Source organism: Coturnix japonica, chromosome 1 (assembly GCF_054131305.1).
Source record: "Coturnix japonica strain WE chromosome 1, WE-NBRP24, whole genome shotgun sequence".
NCBI classification, from domain to species: domain Eukaryota; kingdom Metazoa; phylum Chordata; class Aves; order Galliformes; family Phasianidae; genus Coturnix; species Coturnix japonica.
Genome location: NC_140663.1, coordinates 1,101,571 through 1,121,213, shown reverse-complemented (window position 1 = coordinate 1,121,213; position 19,643 = coordinate 1,101,571). Strand labels below are relative to the sequence as shown.

General features: G+C 42.0%; 2 protein-coding genes across 5 annotated transcripts in view; both read left to right on the top strand.

Moving 5' to 3' along the window:
- Positions 1-7,225, top strand: part of EXOC4 (exocyst complex component 4) — a 375,161-nt gene extending 367,936 nt beyond the window's left edge. The window contains exon 18 of the mRNA XM_032448867.2: positions 6,004-7,225. Within this exon, the coding sequence (XP_032304758.2) occupies positions 6,004-6,241 (238 nt within the window). The 3' untranslated portion in view covers positions 6,242-7,225. The remainder of the gene's footprint in view (positions 1-6,003) is intronic.
- Positions 7,226-14,158: 6,933 nt separating this feature from the next.
- LRGUK (leucine rich repeats and guanylate kinase domain containing) overlaps positions 14,159-19,643 on the top strand; it is a 44,691-nt gene continuing 39,206 nt past the window's right edge. For 2 of the 4 annotated variants that reach the window (XM_015860235.3, XM_032448801.2), the window contains exons 1-5: positions 14,160-14,477; positions 15,603-15,710; positions 16,350-16,431; positions 17,479-17,579; positions 18,049-18,130. In XM_015860235.3, the coding sequence (XP_015715721.2) occupies positions 14,280-14,477; positions 15,603-15,710; positions 16,350-16,431; positions 17,479-17,579; positions 18,049-18,130 (571 nt within the window). In that variant the 5' untranslated portion in view covers positions 14,160-14,279. Of the gene's footprint in view, positions 14,478-15,602; positions 15,711-16,349; positions 16,432-17,478; positions 17,580-18,048; positions 18,131-19,643 lie in introns of all 4 variants that reach the window. The other 2 variants (XM_085511634.1, XM_015860300.3) reach the window with 2 other exon arrangements.

The following is a 19,643-nucleotide window of genomic DNA, read 5'->3' as shown; positions in this document are numbered from 1 at the left end:
AACCATTATGCTATCAATTCACCTTTATTTCTATCTCTTGTGTTTTATTTTCGATTGCAAACCATCTCACATCCCGGGTACTTGCATATTTTAGCTTTTTAAGTGCTCTTAACATTCTTAATATTATTCTGCCGTAGGAACGCAGCTCACAGCCTCCTGCCCAAGCCATAATGTATGTTGATGGGACATCTCCTTTTGGTCTTCCAAGAGGAAGATGATGATGGATGAGGCTGTCCATGGTGCATCTCGAGAAGGTGTAGATCACAGAACTACACATACATTTTTGTCTGTTCTAGCCTCATTCTTGGTTCCCTGTACAGCCCATGGAGGCAAATAGATCCTTCTTGGCTATAGTTCACCCTAAGCTGAATTGAGAGATGCCCATCTATTTACATGGTGTAAGAGGAGCTGGGGTTGGCTAGATGGTTGGACTGGATGTTCTTTGTGGGTGTTGTCCAAGCTCTATGACTAGCACAGCAATGGCATCTTTGATGTGGACGATTAAACCCATTTGAATTGCCCATAACTGCTTTGGGTTCTTCAGGAGGCAGAATATGGACATTACTATTATTGTGCTCAGAACTGGTCCAGATTAATTAAAAATCAAGAAGAGGTGGTGAGGCATTGGAACAAGCTGCCCAGGAAGGGGGTGGAATTGCCATCCCTGGAGGTGTTCAAGAGTAGATGTGGCACTGAAGGATATGGTTAGTGGGCATGATGGAGATGGGTGGGCAGTTGGACTAGATGATCTTAGTTGTTTTTTTTCCAACCTTAATGACTCTATGATTCTATGCAAACATCATTTCAGTCTTCATGAGGTGTAGAAATTACAGTAATTGTGGGTTTATGTCTATTTTCCATTGACTGGTATTGCAGGTTTTGAGAATTCGCTTTGCAAAATTTAACATGCTGCTGCATAACCCTCCTGTCCCATCTCTGGTGCCCAAGTGACCATCAGCGCCATCTCACATGGCCACCTCTTCTCATTCAACTCAAGCCCAAAACTCTGTATAACATGAACCAAAGTCACCTCACTTCTTTCTTCACCTTCCCTTTTTGCACTCACTTAACTCCTCCATACATGTGAATATAATAGTTCTGTGGAGATCTGCCTTTATCAAAATGAAGTGACTTCATTACTGCAGCTTTGGTCTTTTTTCCTCTTCAAGTATATATTCATTGTTCTGTCTGTGGGTGTGTTTTGTGTGTGTGTGTATAGATTTAGTCTGTAAGTGCTTCAGACTTGACCTTTCTTACTTTCTTACTAGATTTCTTATTAGAGTATTGTAAAAGTGACTCTCTAATCCCCCAAAAATGCAAGAGATAAAGCACAGAACACTTATTTTGTTGTCTTTCCCTTTGGGTAAGTCAGCACCCAGATCCAAGATCTCCCCTTCTGAATCTGTTTCTTTCCACATCATTACAGAGTAGGCACCCAGCTGTATAATGAGTGAATAATTGAAGTAAGATTCTTTATCCTGGAACATCACACCGTTCGTCTGAAGGTCCTTCTCTTAAGAAGAGATCAAGTCATTCTCAGGGAAATCAGAATTTAATTGAGAATTCACCTGGACAACTTTTGAAAACCTTTTGTGTGTGTGCAGGTCTTGGGTTATAGGTTAACATTAGCATTTAAATGGAGAATGGTATTAATAGTCCTCAGAGGATCTTGTCTCAACCTGATTGTCCTTACAGAGATATTTTCTTAATGAGAGAACCTCCTTATTTTTTTTTTCCCTTCCTCCAAGAAAAGAGTTCAAGTTACCATCTTTTTTGATAAATACACTAAAAGAGCATCTTTTTCGCTCTTCAGTGGTTTGGCGGGCAATATTGGTGGTAGGTGAATGGTTGGACTAGATGATCTGAGAAGTCTTTTCCAACTTTAATGATTCTCTGATTCTATAATTAGCTTTAACAATCTTGATTTGCCCATGTGATGGTTTGTTTTTTTTAGTTTGACCTGGGAACTGTTTTCATCTGTGATATGTCTTCATTTATTTGCTGTTAATACAAAGATGTTCATATGAAGATGGATCTTCCTGGGCCTCCTAAGTCAGCAGAAAGAATACAGCAGTATTTGAGCTTTGGATTGGGCAGTGAGAGCATTTTCTCTTGATCTTGGGATACCTTACACAGTCCTTCACTCCTCATCTTCTCAAAACACAACCATCAGCCCTGAGGCTGAATGTAAAGGACTGTTCTTCCCCCATCTACCCAGTTGGTGATGATATCACAGAAGTCTACCAGGTTGGTAGAGCATGATTTTCCCTTGGTGGTTCTATGTAAATTAGTAATCTTCTTTCTTTCCAATTGCTTGAAGGTGACATCCAGAACAAGGCACTGTAACAGCTTGTGCTGCAATTATGCACTTGCCTTAGTGATGAACTCAACAAGCCCTATCTACACTTTTCAGCATCAGACTGCTCAGTGGATCTTGGTGCCCAAACTCTTGATCAGTTTAGGATAGGTCAGCTTACACGTGTTTAGCTATACTCACATGGAAGCCAACAGAAGGCTTGGGAAACTAAATTCATTTTCCAGTTAGGTATGTTAATCTGCTATTATTATTTATTAACCCATTTGTCAGATGATAGAATCAACTTTTGATAAATATTAATTCTTCTTCCTGGCTTTAAATCTCAACTTTAAAAACCAGATCAGTCTGCCAGCATTTCACTGAATAGAGATCTCCCTCACCTGTCATCCATTTATTTCCCCCATCCCTTACTAACTTGCTTTTCACAACCTCCTCTTGATAATCAAAAGAGCATTTATAATGGCAGGGACAAATACACTTCTGAAAGTAAAATGAAGAGCCTAAATAAAAAATCACAGAACAAGAGGCTCATCCCACTTACTCTTTCATATTTCATTATTTGATAACATCAGAAGATGAGTCCATCAGAGCTGCATGGGCAAAGGCAAACAGGAGTGTGTCTGATCAATATTTATTAATACTTTCAAAGACAAGGGAGGCAAAGTTGAGCAGACTTCATAATGGAGTGAATAATTACGCATGCAAATAAGGTTTGGCCAAAGGCAATGCCATGCCAAAGCAGCAGTGTTTTAATTGCTCCCAATTAAAAATGCATACCTTTTGCTCACTCGTACTGCCTCGCTTGCTCTTTTTTTTTTCTTCTTTTTTTCTTTTTTTTTCACTTTGCAGGAAATTTTTAATTAAAAAATAATCTGATCCTGAACAGAGTGATAGGTGAGTCCTGTGTTTATTAGGTATGGAATTCATCTGCGGTAACCCAGGATTTGGGACAGGCCAAGAAGAAAGGCGGTTGTATGGACACAGAGTAAAGACAAGGGTTGCATTGACTAATAGTGCTGCAGACAGAGCAGCTTCAGCATCTCAGGAGAGGGTATGAAGTGGGATTGGTCACCCAGATGCCCACTGACACCCTGACACCATAGAATCAATAAGGTTGGAAAAGACCTCTAAGATATTCTTGTCCACCTACCACCAATATTGCCCAATAAGCCATGTCCCTAAGTATCACATCTACACATTGAACATCTCCAAGGATGATGACTCCACTCCCTCCCTGGGCAGCTATTCCAATGCCTCACCACTCTTTCAGAGATATTCTTCCTAATATCCAACCTGAACTTCCCCTGCCCTTCATCACAGAGCCAGTCTGAAGAACCAGGGGAGACTCAAGGCTGAACCCCAGCGTAATGCACGCAAAAGGCATTTAACCAGCAGAGATGGAGTCAGATGGACAGGTGCCCAAAGAGGCTGTGGTTGTTTCTTCTCCCTTCTGGTCCCTTGTTGCAAAGCAAAAATTTCATTTCCTTTCTGTTCAGCATAAAATATCTGAAGATGATCAAAGTTTCCTAAATCTCACCGTTTACTTTGACAGCTGCACTGTTCTTTCTATGCTTAGTGTGTATAACTGTACTTGAGATATTGCCAGTATCCTCAGAGTTAACCCAAGAGTAGATTTCTCTCTATGTATTGAAACAGCTTTATAAACAACTTAATCTTTTTAACACATTGAGGCTCACAGCAGCTTCTGGGCACTCTGTGGTTCACTGAGTGAGCATACCAGGATGCTGTAGAACCCACTGGTAGATACTGCCATTAGAATCTGGTCTCTTTGGCCTTTCTGCAGCATCCCAGATAAAACTGTTTATGCTCCACCTGTTCCAGTGACTGGAGGTGAGGTTTGGTTTAGTCTTCTCCCTTCTGAATCCAGTACTAAGAAGTGCATTTCAGAGTTTAGTGGCTTTTGTTACTGGTGTTCTATCAAAAGATAAAATTTCATGCTGTGGCTTTCAAAAGGACCAAACTTGCAGAATGCTTCTTACCTGAACCACGTAGGTGTTTTCAGTCATTCTCTGAAGCACTAGCTTCATTTGGCGTTGTCAGCATCACAAGAGCTGATGAGTCGGTAGATTGTAGGGATAACCCAAATGCCATCTGCAAATAGCAGTGCAGGATCTCTCCCATCCTTACACATCTACCTGCCTTTGGAGATGTACTCCTCTTAAGTTAGGTGGATTTGAGGGATCCCTTTGATCAAAATTGCTGCCAAACAGCTCTTAGCGATGCTATTCTTAAGCAGTTTGCATGGTTTCCCTTTCTTTTCCAAGACAAATCAGAGAATATCTTGTATTGGAGAATCACAGAATATCTTGTGTTCTCAAGAAGCAAAGGTTAGCCTGACCAATTTTCCCTTGCTTCTTAAGGAGAGCCATGTGTCCTTGTACCAGAGCCCAGCTCAGAGTCCCCTGGGGCTGTTGGTGATGCTGGAGAACTCATCCTCCTTCAGTTTCAGGACTTTATATCTCATTTGTGTGGAGCCTAACTGCTTGATTGGTTTTTCAGCTTATTGTTTGTAGCCGGAAGCTATTTTTTATTTGTTCCTTGTGCTTTCTGTGTACCTTCACTTGTACAAGCATACTTCCTTCTTTTCTGACCACAGAACACAAATCCTATCAGTCCTTGTACGTGGAATTGATGGTTTTGGACTCTCCTTCCTCTAGGTGCAAGTCCTTCATCCCACCTGGTCTCTGATAGCCGTGATGTTGCTTCAGATTTTCAGTCACAGGAGCAAAGTCTCAGCTCACAGCAGCAGACAATGTCTAGATGGAGACAGAGGGGATGAAAATGCAGAGCTCTGAAGCCCAGGAGCCTTGACCACACAACCAGGCATGACCCAAGAAGCTGCAAACACATGGTTTTGTCACAGCCAGTTACAGTCATTGCAGCAGTGATTTGCAGTCTGCAGGCACGCTGCATGCTCTGCAAAAGCACAGCTAAGCCAGACCCGAGAGCCCACAAAGTAAAGAACAAGAGGAATTTAATATGCATTTTTGCCATGTTTGCCCTGATTGTTATTTTAATGCAGTCAAAGAGCAGAGAGAGGGAACGAGGTGATAACTTTTCCTGGAGTTCTTTCCCTTGGGTTTTAAATAATTGATCCCACCGTGACCTAAGGATTAGACTGCAGCCTTCTCCAGCAGAAGCATGGGGGAGCTTCCCCTTATCCCTGACTCTGAAGGGTCTGCCCAGGTTTGGGACCCCCTTTGCCTAAAGGAGCTTTGTAAAATGTTATGTTTGCACAGCTTCCCCTGGACAGGATGCTTTTCTGTTGGTATTATCTGGACCACAGACCTGCAAGAGATCTTTCTCCTTGGTACAGATGGGGAAACTGAGGCACAGAGCATAGATGTGTGGCATCTTAGTTGGAGGTAACAATCAGCAAAGAGGATCCCTCAGTTCCACATGATTTGTGTTTTGAGTATGGCAGAGTGTTGGGAGCAGGGAAAGTAGGAGGTTTGCTCCCATGTGATTTTGCACTTCATATTAACTTTGTGTTAAATAGGATTATGTGCTCTGCTTTGTGCTCTGCTTGTCCAGCACCTGATGCAGCCTTCTCAGCTCATGGCATTGCTGAATAAAAAATAATCAGTGATGATATCCTATAGAATTAAAGGTCTGGAGCATCAAATATCAATTCTCACCAGAGTGATTGTTTGCTTGCTTTCCAGGCAGTACTATGAGATGCTCTACAACACAGCGGATGAGCTCTTAAACCTGGTGGTGGATCAAGGTGTGAAGTACACAGAGCTGGAATACATCTATGCCCTGAACTTACTGCATCGAAGCCAGACGGGTGTGGGAGACCAAACCACACAGAACATGAGGCTTCAGAGGCTGAAGGAGATCATTTGTGAGCAGGCTGCTATCAAACAGGCCACCAAGGACAAGAAAATCACCACAGTTTAATCTGCTCAGCCACAGTGAGCAGCAGGGGCTGTCAGGTTGCAAGTCCAGATTTCTGTGTTTCTGTTATAATTTATGGCAAAAGAATGTATCTTCTGGGTGACGGTCTGCTAGCGAGAAAGGAAATGCAATTTAAACTTTAGTTTGGGGGGTTTCTTGGGGTTGGGGTTGATGTGTAATCACATAATGCTTCCTTAACATGTTGTCCCAATAGTTATTGCACTGCAGGAGGAACAGGCATCCTGGTAGAGATTTTGGTAACATGTGGGATCGTGATGATATTGAAGTTGTTCCAACAGCATTGCTGCACAGGAAGCCTGTTTCAGCTTTGCCAGTACTTTTTGCAGTGACAGTCATAGATGCATTTAGTTTTCTGCTGTTTCCACTGCAAAGAGATCTAGTAGCTTATTCCTCCAGATACTAATAAGCCAGTTCTCGTAATGGGAGGTAACGTGGGACCATTTGTTTCCACTTTTACTTTTTCATTATCATGGAGCCATATGGCATCAGTTTCTGCAGCTCATACTGCACTGGATGACAGTGAATGTAGGAGAAAATTGTCAATATAAAGGTAATAGCTGAACTTAATTCTCTTTTTTTCCGAATATATCTTTAGAGTATGCCCAGCTCTGAAGATATTTTTTAATCACCATTTGATGTGCTGGAAAGACACACAGTAGCTCAGCACTGAATGATCAGCAAGGGCAGTAGGGCACATTCCAGCTCTGCAGTATGAAGAGAGCTCAGGTCACCATTCTGTCCTGCCTTGGCCATTTGTACATGCCTGGTAAAATATTCCTTATTCACTAGGGCTGATAAGTTTATGTCAGCTCTCCAAACCAAGGATACACTGCACTTGTATTTGTCAGGTGAATAGCCAACCCGGCTGGGTTTCACATTCTGAGATAGGTTCTCTCTGAGCTGTGTAACTGCTTGTGCATTTGTCTTGAAACTTCAGAATTAAAAGATATTTGGGGACTCCTCAAAGGCTCTGGTGCTTTGTTTTTGAAGAACTTTTGTGGTACTGAAAAGATTCTCTTCCAGGTCTAAAGACATGTGTTGTCTTCCAAGAAGTGGTCTTCTGATTCAACCAGTCTAATTCCCAGCTGCCACAGTCCGACTGGACAAGAAGCTTCACAAGCTCTGTGTTAAAGGTAGAACCTGGTAGTTCTAACTGTTAAGAATCTTCTGATTTCTGTTCTCATTTTTTTTCATGAACTCAGTTTTTCATGTCAGTTTTGGCCATTAAATCCAAGAGTTCATTCTTTTCCATGAGAAATTTGCACGAGTAAGTGTGGAGAGCAGCCACCGTGGTCATGTATGATGATTTGGGATCTTCCTGGGGTAACACATGAGCTCTGTATTCAGTAACTGTGACATCCAAGATGTGCTGCAGAGAGGATGCAAGAAAGCAGCCAGTTATGCATCCAGACATGGGAGGAAGGAAAAGAAGTTGCATGGTAAATGTTAGATTTCAGACCCTTTGAGGCATGTGAGGGCTATTGTGGCTTAGAGTCAAACTATTTTAGATTCTGTTTGTCTCTAGTTGCTTAATAATCTGAGACTGCCTCATCTTTACATGGCTGATCTCAAGCTTTGAAGTCCACATTTTCCACCCACTGAACAGCTGTGCTGGTAGATGCCACGACAAATCATATGAAAACAAGAGAATTTCAAATGTAGGAGTCTATATTCTTCCAAAGTAAATTATTTATAAGATTTTTCTTTGAACTACATATCACATTGTCCATCACGCCACCACAAGCAGTAAATACAAAGTCCCGGGTCAGGTCTGTTCACTGTCTTGAGTTTTGAGAAGGAATTTGTTGGGCTGCAAGGTGCAAGAACAGCATGGCATGACTATGAAGAGAGGAGAGGCAGTGCAATTGAGGTAATTACACCATATATATGTTTCCAGATAGCAGGGATGTCACAGCAACAACACTCTTGATACAACACACCTGAACAAGGTAAGCAGTGAGGGGGTTCTTTTGGCACCAAACCTGCCTGGAACAAATAAGTCCCCTTGTACAGGGTTTGACTTGAATGTTGGTGTTTGTTGTAATTTTCTCTCACTAATAGAGAACTGAGTAGGTGGGGGAGAGATCTTTTGGGAACATGTTGTGTTCGTTAAGCTGTTATTGTGGGTAGAGTCAAGCTGTTTTAGTAAGCAAGTAACTATTCAGACAACACGTTGGCTTACCCTCTTGCATGGTCCACACACGTTCATGCCCATCTGGAGCCACTGTTGGGCTCCAAACCCAAGTGTAGTACTCAGACACGAGTGGCTTCTAAATAGGTGTTTGGAAAGGCTCTTGAGATCACACTGTCTCATCAGATGTCTTTTTAACACTGTACTCATCATATCCGTTATACAACTGTATAAGGGTGACATACCCTTCTGCCCTGAAAGAAGGACCCATCCTCAGTGTTGTACTTTCTTAGGAGACCACAGGTGTCATTTCCTGTTCTGTTCTCTACACCACTTCTTGCCTACAGTGGTTTTGCAGTCCTCGTGTAACCCTGCAAGACACAGTGTTTTATGGTCAGCGCCTTGGGGTGTTGTTTGTAATGCAATGTGAAATGCTATCAGCTCCAGCAGCCCTTAGAAAGTAATTGTTATATGACTGTGGCCCTTTAGTGCTTAAAGAGACAAGGAAATACTCCTCCAGACCACAAAATGAAATATTTTCATGGGAGCTGTAAAAGTTCATGAGGGTTTCACAGTTTCCCCTTTACAGCCTCGTAATCTTTACTGGGTTTTAATTATCATGCTGTTTTGAAGCCTGTGCCAGACATAGAAGGTAATGTAAATTGCTCGTGTTCCTGCCACAGTTGTGTATCAGTCACCAGCTCATCTTCTCCCAAGTACCTCCTCCTTCTTGGCAGCCTCTTGATTAAGGAGAATATAAAGCTGTCTGATCAACAAGTGCATATTCAACTATATGGATGTGCACACGCACATTTCTATGCATATAAATTATTATATATACATACATATATACACAGGGGCCAGAGATATTATGGTGTGTGTCCCTTCAACCTCATAAGCTGCCATAGATGTGATGAGTGCAGCATTGAGAGACAGTGCTATTGGAAAGGTTTCCTGAGCCGTCATTCTACAAAGTCTCTCTTTTTGCCTTTTATTGGCTGCACTTTTGTTTTATTAGCACGAGTCATAATTGCAAATTTCTTTTTCAATGTGGTACATGGCAATAAAGGGGAGGGTACTCAGAGAGCAGAGGAGAGCTGCCAAGAGGAAATTAGCATTGCAGTAATGTCAGCCCTATTGCTCTTAGGCAACTGGGGAACTTTTTGAAGGGGGAAATGGAGACACCTTCCTGAGCTGAGCTATGGAGGAGCCACACAAATGAGCAGTGGTCACTTATACACTGATCTTTAGTATTGGGGATTAATTCCCATAGCAGGAACACACTATGCTGCCCAAGCCTCATTCATCGCTACAGACCTCAGCCACGAATCTAACTGTGCTCTCATTTCAGGAATTTATTACCCCAGGCTTCATTATTTTTTTCCCCCAGTGCACTTTAAATACCCAGTGACCCATATCAATTATATCACAGCAGCAACTTGAGCCTCAGGCAAAGCTGGATGTCCACTGCTGCGTATGTGCATCGCAGGGTATGTTGTGCCCTGAAGAGTTTGTACTCAGAACAGCCGTGATAAATGATAAACTCAAAAGGAAGCTGAGATGCGGGGAAGTCAAATGATGCTTTTCAGGCCATGGTCCCTGGGGTATCAGCCTTGCTCTCATTGCTGGGCAAATCCGTCTTGTCTACCCAAGCTGTGTGTGCCCTGCAGTTCACATTTTACCTTTTTTTTTTTTCTTCAAATGGGAAACGTGCTCAGAAATGAGGCATTTTACTTTATTTTCTGTTCCCTCATTTGCTGATTGAAGCTCGCAACTGAGCCAGGGAAAAAAAAAAAAAAAAAAAAAAAAAAAGAGAGAAAAGAAAAAAAAAATAATAAAAATGAGGTGGCTGCAGCCAGCATATAATCATTAAATTTGCTTTTGGGTGACCTGTCTGAAATTCATCAGGAGCGATTTATTGGGAAGTTCATTGCATCAGTGTTCATTATTTACTCTGTTAGGCTTAGGCACAGTGGCAATCAGTGGAGAAAATTGGACTGTTAGGGCCTCGGACTCCAGTGTTTGTTATTTCCTCTATGGAATTGCAGCATGAAATAGATTTGGCGCAGACAAATCGCTCCGCTGCTACAATTCAGTGTGCACTCAGCTATCGCCGACAACTGGAGAGGGAAAAGCAGGCCTGGGGAGAAGGAAGGAGAAATAAAGAGCAGCCTGAATCACACCCACTGGTGTTAAGCGCTTCCAAAGCTGTGCCCCATCATCACCACGAAAAGCTGCGCCTGCAAAGTTGGCTGAAGTTGGATCTCAGTGGCACAGCGCCTGCTTTACACCTTGCTTCTCCCGCTGCTCAGGAGCACCTTGGCGGCATTTCAGGTTTCCCCTTTACTTGTTCATCCAGCTGAGTCCTTTTATTGCCTGGTACTTATCAGTGAATCACCAAGAGAGTTTGCATGGGTTTTTTTGTGACTGCAATGTGCTATCAGAGTGCCAGGGCTCCCTATAAATCTGCTTTGCATGTGGCACGTATCTGGGAGCTGATTGTTTTTATAATTGAATTGTAAATCAATGTGTTTAAGGCCAGCGTTTGCCGTTAACACTTCTGAGTATTAAATGTTCCCTCTGTCGATATTGGGAAGGGTTTATTAGGGTAATAACTGCTGATTTAGAGCTTAAATTCTGGATATTTTCTCATGTTCAGTTCAGTGTTTGCCATTCCAGAACCAGGAGAATTTGGGGAACAATTCACATAGCAGCCACACAGCATCTGAAATGCAGCAACATAAGACTGGATGTCTAAGGAATATCTAACTCCCACCTTTTTTTTGCCACATCAGTCCCCTTGGACACTAACAGGCCATCTGGGATCAGCAAATTAATGGGTTCTCCTTCATTAGCAGAACTGGGGGCACTCCTCACCTATCTGAACTACTACTACCCCTACCTTGAGCTTTAAGCTTGAGAAGTTGAATGCAGTGAGGGCTCTTTGAACATGCTTTTAGCACTATGGCCACCTCAAAATGCTGATCTTCACTGGGCCAGGCTGGCCGTGATGTGGGTTGCCCTTTGTCTTTTCCTCCTCTGTTCTCATTCCCTGGTTGAATATCAGTCTAGAAGATTTATCTCTCCTTGGTGCATCCAGAAATTCCCCTTCTCACATGAAGAACAGAATCATGTCAGATGAGGCTATGAATAACTGAGTCTACACACTGAGCTGTTGCTCATTAATCACTCAGAAGAGAAGCCCAGGCATTTAAGGGAACTGTAAAGTCTCTCATCTGCATGATTAGTTCTTTCCCAGCTGATGATAGAAGGACATTCTTTGAACAGCTCTTGTTTTTAATGACTCCTCAAACATCAGTAGGATATGTCATATCTAAGGTAACCTCCTGGCTGGACATACTGTGTTGGACCAGGGGTGCAGCACAGGAAGGGTGACATTTCCCATCACCCCATACATTTTCTGCATCCACCAAAACTACCTTTACCACCTAAGCGTTTTCAGATCTGTTTCTTTTTCTTTTTAACAGTCCCATTCAGGAACAATCTGTCTCTGGCCCCAAAATACATAAGGCTCATTTCACTCCCATTGCCATCCTCCATGGAGCAGGGTCTTAAAGAAGCTGTTTCAACTCAGAGAGTATAAGCCAGCAGCCGGTTCCTGCAACACCAAGCCAAACAGATGGGGTGGGGAGGGGACAAGGAGAGAGGACAAGTGTGGTTCTGAGGTTTTAATAACCCTTACTCCTGTCTGAATCACCGCAAATCCCACTGGAAGGGCAGGCATTTTCCAGATGGTAGGAAATAAACTCTGGGAGACTTCCATGCAGAGAACTCATTAGCCCCGCTGGCAGTGCTCCAGTCTCGATGGTAGCCCATCTAAACTCTGTCTGGACCTGCCCCCTTTTCTTTTATCATCTGTTCCCGTGAAATCTCCATCTCCATCTTACATGGACCAGCTGCCCAGCTAGCTGTTAATTTGATTACATGTTGCCTTTGCCTCTTGGAGAGCTTGGAGCTCAGGCAAGTATCTTTCCTGCAAACCTACTGCACACTAATCCAAGCATCTCAGCTGCCTTCACACCTCCCATCAACCCACCACTCTTCTAATGTTAACCTGTCTGTGCATTATGAGAAATAAAGAGGTATTTGGGGTGAGGTATTGCATGTACATGCATGTAAACTGGTTTAAGCCCAGCCACAGCTAATGTTATTTTCCTATTGTCCTATTTCACTGCAGCGTTTTACACCCAGAAAGCTCACAAGAGGCTTGTGCAATATAAAGGTCCATGTAAGTGGTGTTCCAGGTTTGCAGAGAGAAGATACATGCTGAGTGTCTGTTGTTTGTGTGTTGGCTGATGGTTCTTCTGTTTCTGTTGAATGGGGAAGGCAGTGGGAAGCCAGGGAACAGTGACTGGCCTAATGGGGTCAGACCTCCCATGTTGTTTGTAGCTCAGGGTGTGAATAGAGTAGAGTAGAGTAGAGTAGAGTAGAGTAGAGTAGAGTAGAGTAGAGTAGAGTAGGGTAGGATAGAGTAGACTAGGGTAGAGTTGAGTTGAGTAAAGTAGAGTAATGGGATGGGATGGGATGGGATGGGATGGGATGGGATGGGATGGGATGGGATGGGATGGGATGGGATGGATAGGATAGGATAGGATAGGATAGGATAGGATAGGATAGGATAGGATAGGATAGGATAGGATAGTTGGAAACGACCTAAAAGATCATCAAGTCCAATTGTCTGACGACCTCAAAGCTAACCAAAAGTTAAAGCATATTATTAAGGGCATAGCCCAAATACCTCTCGAACACTGGCAGGCATGGCACATCACCCACCTCTCTAGGAAGCCTGCTCTCATTCAACAGCTCCTGCTTGACTTTGAAGCTCTGGCATCAAAAGAAGCGTGGTCCAGCAGGGAAAAGGAGGTGATCCTGCCTCTCTACTCTGTGCTGGTGAGGTCTCACCTGGCATAATGCATCCAGATATGGAAACTTCAGTACAGGAGAGACATGGACCTGCTGGAGCACATCTAGCACATCCATGACCTTTCAAGGTCCCTTCCAACTCATTTGATTCTATGATCCTATGGTTCTAAAAGCCTCCCTGTACAGGAGGAGAGGAGGCTTTTAGAACCTGTATCCTGACAGGACTCAGCCTTTCCCTTCAGGATTTGCCATCTTTCCACAAGCTTTTCCATCCTGTTCCTTTGCTGCCCTCCTCTGAACACAGCCCTGTGTGGAGAGCATCCATTGCAGGGCAGCCACTGTGCCCAGAGGGCTCTGGGAGGAGGCACAGGGAGCTTAGTGAATAAAAAAAAAAAAGAGTAAATCTCATTAAGGTTTTTAACATTTAATGGCCGGCGAGATAATGAAGGAAGGCAATTTGGGGTAGCTTTATTGCGGTTATCATAATGTTTCCCTGAAGCGCAGAGATAAAACTCAGCGGATGGTGTCCATAAGGAGGTTTTTATGTCCTTTTTTATTTTGTTGGAGACCCACTGCAATCAGCACAGACCCGTTGGCTCCCATATTAAACTGGTTTAGCTTGTATTGGGGCAACACACAAAGGAGTTGGAATAGCGAGGAATGGGCTGTGTGAGGAGGGAGGCTGAGGAGAGCGCCTACAACTCCCAACATGCTTTGCGGCACGTCTGTCCCCCTACGGAGAACTACAAGTCCCAGCGTGCACCGCTCCAATCGCCGCTTTCTGATTGGCTGTCTGTAGGGTTTCCCGGATGGGATGGGAGTGATTTGTCGTGTCTCCATGACAACAAGAGAGTAAACAAGATGGCGGCGGCCTGATAAACCCGTGATTTCCCAGTCTCCATGACAACGAGAGGGTAAACAAGATGGCGGCGGCCTGAGCCGAGGGCTGAGTTTGGATGCGGAACGCTGATAACGCAGCTGTATCTGCCTCTCTGCTCACATTTCATGGCGGGGATCGAGGAGAAGGAAGGAGAGGAACTGTCTGTTCCATCTCCTGACCCCCAGCACGACTTGTCCCATGGGCTTTCCGAGGGGCCCAGCTTGAAGTACAGCCCCCCTTACCAAGAGGATGAAGTGGAGGAGAGCGATGATGAGAGCGATGATGAGAGCGATGATGAGCCCGAGGAGTTGCAGCCTAAAGAGGTTGAGCTCAGAGCTTTGCCCAGCTCTTTGGGAAGGGGTTGTGCCTATAGGGACAGTGTCTTTTCCCTCCTTATCTCTCAGGGTAGTTGTGTGTGTGTAGGGGGGGGAAACTGGGGAGGTGATGGGGGCAAAACGATGTGATTTTCCATTTCCACAACAAGAGAAAAGGATGTTTTGGTGCTTCCCTTTTTTTTTTGTTAGTGTCCCTGTTCATGCTTGCTTTATCCAAGAGTGTTTTGTATTGCCTCCTTCTATGAAGATGAAGACAAACTAAAATATGGAATAATTAGTTAACCCAATGAATATGAATTAACAAATTAAGCCCCTTTCTTGCATATACTCCCAGCCCTCAGGTTAAATAAGCTCCTGGACCAAGCTTCTTGGCTGGGCTTTCACATCCACTGCTACAGCAGTCATGAAAATATCTCTGCAGTCAACATTGCTATACCATATAGGTGTAATAATTTAAATGATTGCCCCTGGAAACATTATTTATTCTCGTCTATAGATAAGGGATCATTATGTGACTTCTCCCATCTCATAGGAATTTCACAAGCCATTGGCTTATTTTCTCATTAAATCTACACAGTAGTTCATTAGTGCCATCTGTCAAGTAGCCTCTTTGGCAAAGAGTGTTCTCTGAAGAGCAGCAGTAGCTGCTCATGCTGAACAAATGTAAGGGGCCTCCAATAATGCATGTATTGGGGTACAACACGGGGGTTATGTTAGTGCTGATTCGCTGAGATGTTAACATCCATAATCATTGTGAGTTTCATGGCTCAACACCTCTGCTTAATGCTGAGCCTGTAAATCAGAAGGTTAAAAAAAAAAATCTCAACAGAAAAAAAAAAAAAGTATTGGAAAGATTGACTGTGAACCTTTTTCAGTGCCTGGACTTAGTACGTAACGTGTTTCTATTTATCAGCTTAGAAGGCTCTATTCATCACTCTTCCTAATGTGTAGCGCCTTAACAAGGTGATGGAGCGCTTAAAGCAGCATTTGATTGAGGTCTTATATTAAACTGTTCCCAGTTACTGCTCTTAGATTCTATAGATTGGAATTTTGTTTCATAAATCTCCCCTAAACCCATTCCTCTACCGTTCCCTCCTTTCTGGTGTTTTATAGGAGGGTCTGGAAGGAGTGTTGGATGAAGACACTGTGGCTGAGGGTCTCCACAAGCTGGGGCGCTCAGCGCCTGGTACTGAATACGTTTATCTTAATCTGTCACTTTCAGTAAGTATAAGTGAAGAGTATCATTGTAAAGTGCTTTTCCACTCAAAGTTTTCTTCTTTATAACAGAAAATAGTTGGCCTGGTAAAATAATTTTAAGAAATAAAATTTTCTCGACCCATCAATTTCCCATACATGGGACACATCATAAAACACAACACAGCTACTGCTCACAATAGCCACATCAATACTGTTCTTTTCCCTTAGTTGCAACAGTAGTAATGTTTTTCTGTGCTCCATGTTCAGGCGTGGAAATGTATCTTCATTCTTTTATCAGCTAGAGATAAAAACAGAAGAACATACTAAACATCTAAGAAAGCTGCATTCAGTGTCTTCTGGACAGATGATTGCCTTAAATATTTCTTGCTGTAGGCACCTCTTTATGGAGCCTTGCTTTTGTGGCACTTTTCCTAGCTGCAGCTGTGTCATGGTTGTGTTCTAAAGTATTCTTATGATATCATCTCCATTTGTGGCTGGTCTACTGATCTAATATGGTCTGCTTTCTGCCATTCTGTTCAGAGAGATCCAGCTGGAGGGACCTTGGAGGATGTCTTCAATGTCTTCTGATACTTCATATCTCTTGAGAGAGAAAGGTGAGGCTATACAGTTAGTTATTAAAGTCTCTTCGCTTTATTTTTCCAGGGTCGTGAGTTGAGCGACATTAACATTCTCTCCAGATACATTCACCTACAGAAGCTGGATCTTTCATCTAATAAAATTAATGGTATGTAATAAATACACTAGTAAATTCTTGGGTTGTGAAATCATTTAAGATAAGAAATGCAGCGTACCATGTAGGCTTAATATCACAAACCTTGGTCTACATTTTAATGGCATAACTATGCTGGCTCTACAGACTGAGTCAATGGCTCAGTCTTCTCATGGATGATGTATGGACTGCTCAGACAGCTGCACCAGCATATGCTTATCAGTGGGAACATGGAGATTATTGTCCAGTTTATTATCCACAACTAAAATGCAAGCAAGCATGTCAGTACAAGATTAAGGTTGAGACTTTGCACATACAAATGTCACAGTGTGTAAAATTATGGCTGGTACAATTTTGCAAGCCTTGGGCTTCCTCAAGGTTTTCCATCGCTGACCAAAGAACAAATAGTACACTAGATTTAGAGAGATAACTAATGGAGACTGAAGTAAACCCTGTTGTCTTCTGCTCCTTTCCTCTGCCCTATACCCCCAACTCATTTTTTAATTTTACATGAAAACAAATGAGCTGTAATAGCATCCCATTACAGTATTGCTTTCAATTTCATTTCAGTTGAGTTGCTGAGTTGTATCATAGCAGCACTTTGATAAGGCAGCACTTGTCTGTTTTACAGACAAACTGTTAGTAAAAGCCTAGGTCTGAGCTGAGCATGGACTTCTTTGTAGCACTCATTCTTTAGTTGTCAGTAAAGACTCAAATACTTTTCTCCAATAATTAATAAGTTAGGGCAGTAGAAGTCTCTCTATTACTTTAAAGGGAATTAGAATACAAATCTATATTCTGGCTTACAGACAAATACATTTCCTAATGGAGATTTTATGTGGAATTCAAATATTTGTTCTTTGATGTTTAGTAATGATCTTTTTTTTCTAGTACAAGGTGTTAATATATTTTATTTCTGCATTTCAAACACTGCTTTCTGAATGTGTAATCACAAGCTGATTTTCAGTTGCCATTGAACATAATTATCACATTCTGACATGATGACATCTGCATTTACCTGTGCATTCATGTAAAGCATTTGTGCATTTGTTTTGTTATTAGATCTTTCTTGTGTCAGTCAGATGCCTTATTTACTAGAACTGAATGCTTCCAACAATGAATTGACTACATATTTTGATTTTAAGCCACCAAAAAATCTCAGGGTAAGTTGCAAAAAGATGCATTTTATATATGTGCTTTTGTGTGGTTTTTTTAATAAACTTTCGACATTGTATTTGAATGTGTGCAAAAGCCAACTTTTGAGCTTTCCTTGTTCTTCTCTGGTTGCATTTGACATTTTAGTATATTTTCCAAACGTCTGGGTGTTTTACATTGTATGTTTCAGTCTTCTGTTTTCTTACACTTTCTGAACCTCAGCATTCCATGGGAAGGTATATTTTTAATACATATGCATACTTGCAGGACCATCAATGATAACTTTGTTTGAAAAAAGTCATTTTGAATTCCTTCTTGTAAAAATGAGCCTTCCTGCTTAGGTCCCAGTATTAACATTGATGTTCTTCTAACTTCTGTATCATTGATCACAAGCTTAATATAACAGCCATTTAATTTCACAAGACATCTACAAGTGGTGAAAAAAAGAAAACTGATTTTGTCTTCCTTTCTCTTTAGGAAGTAGATTTTTCACACAATCAAATACCTAAAATGCAAGATTTGTCAGCATATCGATCGCTAACTACACTCTTGTTGGACTGTATCCTTTATGGAGATTTGAGTGGAAAAAAATGTTGCTTGTTTGCTTTATGAACAACTTTTTTCCAAGTAGTTCTTTGTATTTTTTCCTTCATGTCATGCTTTTCTTTAGAAGGAAGCTGATTGAGATGCTGATCTTAATTTAATGAGTTTAATTTAATGAGTTAAAGGTGTTTGTATATGTATGTTAATCTTAGTCTTAGCTACTGAAGACCTATGGAGGCTCTATGGAGAGCAAGGCTGTTTAGTGCTAATGAAAAGAATATTTAAGTGAGAGGAAATCTCCTGAAGTATACTACTGTATACACACAGAGAGGCAGAGTATTCTGCTACACAGAACCACAGAGTCACACAATGGCTTGGGTTGGAAGGGACCTCAAGGATCATGAAGCTCCAACCCCCCACCACAGGCAGGGCCACCAACCTCCACATTTAATGCCAGACCAGGCTGCCCAGGGCCCCATCCAACCTGGCCTTGAACAACTCCAGGGACAAGGCGTACATACATACTACACTGTTACTGGTTCTTATTTTGCAAGACTAAAAACACCATTGTGGCAGAAATCACATAAGTATGGATCTGCAGATAGAATTTCGCAATTGCTTACTTTTCTAAGGTTGTCCATAATGCTCTTAGTCTCTGTATAGATTATATATGCTTCTCTGAAGACTCTTCTAGAGCTTCACAGTGCTGCGTAGCCTCATGTACAATTGCTTCTTGAAGCCTTGTGACCCTTTCCTCTTTGCTTCATAAGTTGCATCTTGATGTTCTGCTCTCTGAAAAGGAGAAGTCAGCAGGCTGTTGCAGGCTTTTTTTCCTCTCTGTCTCTTGTCCTTGAAGTAGCCCATTACCTAGCACTATTAGTACAATGTCTTTTTAATATAGGAACAGATAAAGCATTTGCAGGGTTTCCAGGTTACCTTATTCACACATTTTACAAGGTGTGTAGGTGACAAAATTCATGTCAGAAAATGGCATTGAGATGCTGTTCCTTTGCAATTCTAATTTTCCATCACAGTGCAATATATATATATATATATTTATACATATCTATGTGTGTGTGTGTGACAAAAATGAAAAGGAAAAAAGAACAGATATTTATATTATGGATTTGAATCAGTATTTCATCATTTGGTTGGAATGCTACAGCATGCTGTCTTCAATTTCTTAATTTGCACTGATGCCAATGTAATAGAGATAAAAGCTGTTTCAGTGTTCACGATCATAATGGGACTCTCAGAAATAGAGGCAAATGAGGACAGAATTTAGAAGAGTAAAGTGACACTGTTCCTAACCCATGTCAAGCATTCCTCACGGAAGACATGGCAGACAAAACAAGCTGTTCTTTGTAATCATAAATGAAAAAAGTAATAACAATAATAAATATCATGCAGTCGTGGAAATGTTTGGCATGCATTTCCTTCTTGACAGCAACTAAGCATTCCTTACCATATTTAAATGAATTCTAATGCAGATGGTAAGGTCATTGTAACTTTCTTTCTGACAGGTGCAC